This window comes from Ursus arctos, unplaced genomic scaffold, assembly GCF_023065955.2.
Source record: "Ursus arctos isolate Adak ecotype North America unplaced genomic scaffold, UrsArc2.0 scaffold_137, whole genome shotgun sequence".
NCBI lineage: Eukaryota > Metazoa > Chordata > Mammalia > Carnivora > Ursidae > Ursus > Ursus arctos.
Window position 1 is genome coordinate 67,655 of NW_026622805.1, and position 6,422 is coordinate 74,076.

The window sequence follows — 6,422 nt, forward strand, 5'->3', positions numbered from 1 at the left end:
TTACCCCTCGCCAACAGGAACCGACTTGGCGGGACGGTCACATTGCTCCCTCAAACGATGGGCCCCGGGGGGCACAGCCCGTGTTAGCTGATACGAGAGCATGGAGCCCCCGCCTCAGATGTAAGGGCCAGCTGTGAACGGAACCTTAGGGGCCAGGCAGAGTCGCCGGCCAGACCAGCGGCAGGGGCTGAGGGACGTCCAGGAGCAGGCCTCAGCGGGGCTGGCCTCCACCTGGCCGCCGCTCAGTCCGGCCTTCTCTTCCCTGACACACGCGGCCTCAGGCCAGCATCTCCCCCGAGGCCCTGCTTCTCTGCCCCTGCCCAGACACACTGGCCAAGCTCCGAGCCCATGGCGGCGGCCTGCACCACACCCCAACGCACACCTGACCCCAGGACAAAAAAGCAAGGTAGGCTCCACAGGAAGGTTGGAATTGCTTTTATTGGGGTGAGCACAGCAGGCCCACCCATGGTCGGGTTAGTGTTCTGCCTTCCTGGAGGCAGCTGGAAGCCTGGGCCCCACCCACCGCCGCCGGGGTTAGTGGAACATGCAAAGCTTAGTCAGAGGGTAGAGGCCGGGGGCGGGGGCCACCAAGGTGGGACAGGAGGGGCCGGCCCTGGACTGGGCGGCCTGTCCCCGAGGCCAAACAAAGGGGGCAGTCTCCCTCGAAGAGACAGGCAGGAAGCACCCAGGGTGGGGCCCCAGGAGAGCAGGGCCCTGCAGAAGCCCCAGCCGTACCCAGTCTGGCCCGGGGCCGGCGTGCCCGAGAACTGGGCCGTGGGGAGTCTCACCAAAGGGTCTCCCTCCCACCCCAGAGCTGGGTCCTTGGGGCCTGGGGTGGGAGGGAGGACAGTGAAGGCACTTACTAGGGGGGCTGAGGCTGGAAGGCGGAAGCCAGAGGCCTGGGGTCCTGGGAGAGCATCAGGGGCTGGGGGCTGGGGGCAGAGTCTGCAGCTTGGCAGGGGCCGGCTGGCTCTGTAGACTGGACCCTCATCTGCCCGTGGGGAAGGGGCTTCTCAGGGCAGGCTGGAAGAGATGGCTGACCCAAGGACACCCACCCCCCCCAGCCCTCCCCAGCAAGGCCCGCTGAGCACGGAAGTCAGTCCCAAAAACAGGAAAGAAAGCTGGTCCTGAAAGCTCTGCTCGTGACGGGGCCGACCCCCACTGCCCCGAGCAGCTAGGACTGGTGGCTGGGTGTCAGGGAGCCCAGCGGGCAGGGCTGGGGGAACTGGGCCCAGACAAAACTCTCCCTGGAGACACAGGAGGGCTGGGCTGGGGGCCTGGCTCGGGACCCTCCAAGGCACCTGGCTGTGTGAGTGGCAGGTAGACAGGAGCAGGGAGACCTGGGGGACGAGGTGGTCCGTGGGGCTGGACCGGCCCCATCCCCCAAGACACAGACTGTCTGGACAGCAAACAGATATTAATATATTAGTCTGGTTTTTTTTGGTTAAACTTTAGGCACCGCTTGGGAGGAAGACACCTTTAAACACGAAAGACCCCAACGCCTGGGCGGGGAACCTGGCCGCATGCAGAGCGGGAGGGCGGGGTGTGGGCAGCGAATCAGGCCACTGCGGACTCGGGGCCCCCCAGGGAGGACGCAGGCCCTGAGGCGTAGCGGCGGCCGTAGCCTGACGAAGAGTAGGAGGACGAAGAGAAGGTCATGGAGAAGCCGGAGCCGGTGGCGTCAAAGCTGCCTCGGCGGGAGCCAGCCCGGGAGCCCGTGCGCGAGCCAGAGCGCGAGCCCGCCGTGGAGCCAGAGCCGCTGACGCTGTAGGGGCTGTAGTAGCCCTTGCTGGACTGGGCGGCGGCCTCCAGCAGCCGCAGCCCCGTGCCCTCCTCCACCATGCTGCGGTCCAGCGCGTCCTTGTACGAGATCTTGAGCTTGGTCTTGGGGCAGGTGAGGTACTTGGAGTACGCGCCGACGTCTCGCAGCTTCTGGGCGGTCCGGGCGTCCACCATGCCACGCTGCAGGGCCTCATCCAGGGGCACGCGGCCTGGAGCGTCGGGCTCGATCAGGCCTCCCGTCAGGTACTGCACCTCCAGGAACCGCTGGCCCGCCTCGTAATAGAGCCAGCCCTTCTTCAGGGCCTGGGCGGCCGACATCTTGGTCTTGGTGCGTGGGTCCTCGAAGCCGCAGAAGGCTTTCTGAGCCAGGTTGATGCGGTCCACCATGATCTTGTCCACCAGGCCCTTGTTGACGGCGTCCGTGACAGGGAAGCGCTCGCCGGTGCTGGGGTCGATGATGCCCCCTGTGCAGGCCTGGGCCTCCAGCAGCCGCTGCCCCGTGATGTTGTCCACCAGGTTGCGGTGCATGGCCTCCGTGATGGACACCTTCTCCAGCGTCTCCGTGTCCAAGATGCCGGCCACAGGGCCGGTCTCCTCCGTGGGGTCTGACCAGGAGGCCACCTGGGTCCTGGAGGCGGCAGGGCTGACGGGGTAGGACGAGGAGGACCCCACAGAGGAAGAGCGGGAGCGGAAGCCGCCGGCATTGCCCGAGAGCATGTCTGCGAACTCCGTGATGGAGAGCGTGCCGGCGCGGTACTGGTCCAGCGCCGAGCGGTCGATCAGGTTCCTGGCGATGGCCTCGTCGATGTCGTACTGGCGGCCCGAGCGGCGGTCGATGATCATGGACTTGACCACGCCGTCCGAGGAGGAGATGGTGATCTCCTCCCACTCGCACTCTTGCTCGGACAGCTCCAGGTACGTCTGGTGGTCGATGAGGCCCTTGCGGTAGGCCTCGTACACAGACATCTCCTTGCCGGTCTCGGGGTCCACAATCACCACGCGGCGCTTGCGCACCGAGGACTTGGAGGACGTCTTCCGCTCCCGCTTCTTCTCCTTCAGCGGCAGCAGGCACAGGCCCGTCTGGGGGTCGGTGACGCAGCGCTCCATCAGCTGCAGGTACGTGAGGTTCTCCTCCGTGTTGGGGTCGAAGAAGCCCTTGGTGTCGTCGCTCGGGTCCGTCAGGATCTCGTTCATCTCCTCGTCGAAGAGGCCGCGCTTGTAGGCCACCTCCACGGGCAGCCGATGGCTCTCCTCGGGGTCGATGATGCCGCCCGTGGCGATCTGGGCCTCTAGCAGGCGGATGCCATGGTCCTTCAGGATGAGGCCCTTCTTCATGGCCTGGAACAGGGAGATGAGCTTCCCAGAGTAGGGGTCCTTGTAGCCGGTGACCGCACGCTCGGCCGACAGCAGCTTGTCCTTGAACTCGGGGCCCACGATGCCCATGCGCACGGCCTCCTCCACGGTCAGCTTGAGCCCCTTGATGGGGTCGATGACGTAGCCGGTGGCCGCCTGCGCCTCCAGGAGCTCGAAGGCCGTGCCGGGGCGGATGATGCCCTTCTTCATGGCCTGGTACACCGACAGCCGCTCCTTGGTGGCGTCCACGAAGACGCCGGCGATGCAGCTGGTGCCCTCGAGGAACTTCTGCAGGTGCTTGGTGACCTCCTCCACGGAGGTCAGGCCCTCCTGCAGCTGCAGCGCGGTGGCCTCGTCCATGACCTGCGAACGCACCAGCTCCTCCACCGTGATCTGCTTGCGCAGGCCGCGGAAGGTCAGCTTGCGGGCGTCCGAGAGGGGCAGGAGCAGCTGGCCGCTGGCCTCGTGGCGCCGGCACCTGCGGAGCAGCTGCGTGTAGCTGAGCCGCTCGTCCGTGGACGGGTCCAGATAGCTGCGCACCTCGCTGGGCTCCGACAGCTGCTCGTACGTGTCCCTGTTGAGGTAGCCACGCTGATAGGCCACCTCCAAGGGGAGGTGGAAGCCCAGGCGCGGGTCCACGATGCCGCCCGTGGCCAGCTGGGCGTCCAGCAGCCGCAGGGCCTCCTCCGCAGGGATCAGGTCCTTCTTCATGGCCTGGAAGAGCGAGATCGTCTGCTCCGTGTAGGGATCACGGTAGCCGGTCACAGCCCGCTCCGCCGACAGCAGCCGGTCGTGCAGCTCGGGGCCCACCAGGCCCTTCCGCACGGCTTCGTCCACGGTCAGCCGCTCGCCCTTCACGGGCTCCAGGAGGAAGCCCGTGGCCGCCTGCGCCTCCAGCAGGACGCGGGCCACCTCGGCACTCAGCAGCCCCTTCTTGAGAGCCTGGTAGACGGTGAGCGTCTGCCTAGAGCCCGGCAGGTACACGCCGGCCACGCAGCCCGTGCCGTAGAGGTACCGCAGGGCCGACTCCGCCTCCAGCACCTCTCGGAGGCTCTTGGTGCCCTCCCGGAGGAGGCCGTAGGTCTCGCGGGAGATGATCCGGGCCTCGTAGAGGTCCTCGGCGGTGAGGCGGCGGCGGACGTAGTCGTAGGACGCCAGGTTCTGCCGGCGCACGATCTCGGTCTTCTCAATGATCTCGATGATGATGACGATCATACGCTCCTTGGTCACCCGGCCGGCCTGGAAGTCAGCCAGGAGCCGGGTGCGCTGCTCCTCCGGGATCAGGTCCGACTGCATCACCTCCCACAGGGACATCGTGGAGCCACCGCGGCCGCCGCTGCCCGGGATGTCGATCTGCGTCTCCTCGAACGCCCTGCGGGTCTCCTCCTCGCTGTACACGTGCGTGGTCTCCACCAGCTCCGTCTTCTCGGCCCCCTTCAGCGGCAGCAGGCGCAGCCCAGTCTCGGGGTCCTCCACGCAGCGCTCCAGCAGCTGCAGGTACGTGAGGTTCTCGTGCGTGTTGGGGTCGAAGAAGCCCTTGGTGTCGTCGCTCGGGTCCGCCAGGACGCGGCTCATCTCCTCGTCGAAGTAGCCGCGCTGGTAGGCCACGTCCACGGGCACGCGGTGGCTGTGCACCGGGTCGATGATGCCGCCCGTGGCGATCTGGGCCTCCAGCAGGCGGATGCCGTGGTCTCTAAGGACCAGGCCCTTCTTCATGGCCTGGAAGAGGGAGATGGTGCTGCCCGAGTAGGGATCCTTGTAGCCAGTGACGGCCTTCTCGGCCGACAGCAGCTTCTCGTGCAGCTCGGGGCCCACGACACCCGCCTTCACAGCCTCGTGGACATACAAGCGCTGGTTCCGCACAGGGTCCACCAGAAAGCCAGTGGCCGCCTGGGCCTCAAGCAGAAGAGTGGCCGTGCTGGGCCTGAGCAGGCCTCGCCGCATGGCCTCGTAGATGGTCACCTTCTCCTTGGAGTCCTCCAGGTAGATGCCGGCCAGACACCCGCTTCCCTGCAGCAGCGTGCTCACAGAGCTCAACGCCGACAGGTCCTTCACCGAGGTCTTGCCATCCTTGAGCTGCTCGAATTGGGTCCTGCTCAGGACCCCGGAGGCCAGGAGCTCGCTGGCCGGCACCGGGGCACGGAGGCCGCTGAAGGACAGCCTCTCCTGCCGCACGGTCTCCACCTCTTCCACGACGGTGATGAGGACCTTGATGATCTTCTCCACGGTGACTGTGCCCGTGCGGAACTGCCGCACCAGCTCCTGCCTCTGCTCTGCCGTGAAGTACTCAGAGCTGAGGAGCTCCCACACCGTCACCGTCCTGCCCTTGAAGCTGCCCACGGGCACCTCCACGTTGGTCTTCTGAAAGGTCTCACGGGCCTGCAGCTCGGAGTAGAGCCCCTCCCGCCGGTCCTGGGCGGCCTTCTCCGAGAGCGGCAGCAGGCTCAGCCCCGTCAGCGGGTCGGGCCGGCTCTGCTGCTGGAGCTGACCGTAGGTGACCGGCTCCTGTGAACTGGGGTCGTGGTAGGTCTTGACTTCGTCTCTGGGTGCTGACAGGGCTCGGCTGGTCTCCTCGTCCAGGTAGCCCCGGGCACAGGCAACGTCCACGGGCACACGGTGGCTCTTGCTCGGGTCCACGATGCCACCTGTGGACAACTGGGCATCGAGCAAACGCAGGCCCTGCTCCCTGGGGATGAGGCCTTTCTTCAGGGCCTGGAACAGGGATACGGTCTGCCCCGAGTAGGGATCCTTGTAGCCCGTCACAGCCTTCTCGGCCGACAGCAGCTTCTCGTGCAGCTCGGGCCCCACCAGGCCGGCACGCACCGCCTCGTCCACGGTGAGCCGGGCGCTCGTGGCAGGGTCAATGACGTGGCCGGTGCCAGCCTGGGCCTCCAGGAGAGCCACTGCCGCCTCTGGAGGCAGGAGATCTTTCTTCAGGGCCTCATAGATGCTCAGCTTCTGCCCCGCCTCCTCCAGCCACACCCCTGCAATGACGCTGGCGCCCCGCAGGGCCCGCCGCACAGCATCCACTTCCGCCACCTCCCGCACTGAGAGCTCGCCCCGCTGCAGCTGGCGGTAGAGGTCGCGGTCGATGACCCTGCTCTCCAGCAGCTCAGCAGCGGGCACCAGGGCGCGCAGGCCCTCAAAGCAGAGCTGGCCCTTCTGCTCGTGTTCTTCCACCACGGTGATAACGATCTTGATGATCTTCTCCACGGTGACTCTGCCCGTGCGGAACTGCCGCAGCAGATCCCGCCGCTGCTCCGCCGTGAAGTACTCGGAGTTGATGA

At 66.6% G+C, this 6,422-nt stretch overlaps 1 protein-coding gene across 1 annotated transcript; it reads right to left on the bottom strand.

Annotated features, from left to right (window-relative positions):
- Window positions 1-420: 420 nt before the first annotated feature.
- Window positions 421-6,417, bottom strand: LOC113247645 (plectin; the record flags this gene model as incomplete). Its single annotated transcript, XM_057311234.1, has 1 exon — window positions 421-6,417. A coding segment is annotated over one exon (4,860 nt), but the record flags the coding sequence as incomplete, so codon positions are not given.
- Window positions 6,418-6,422: the final 5 nt, after the last annotated feature.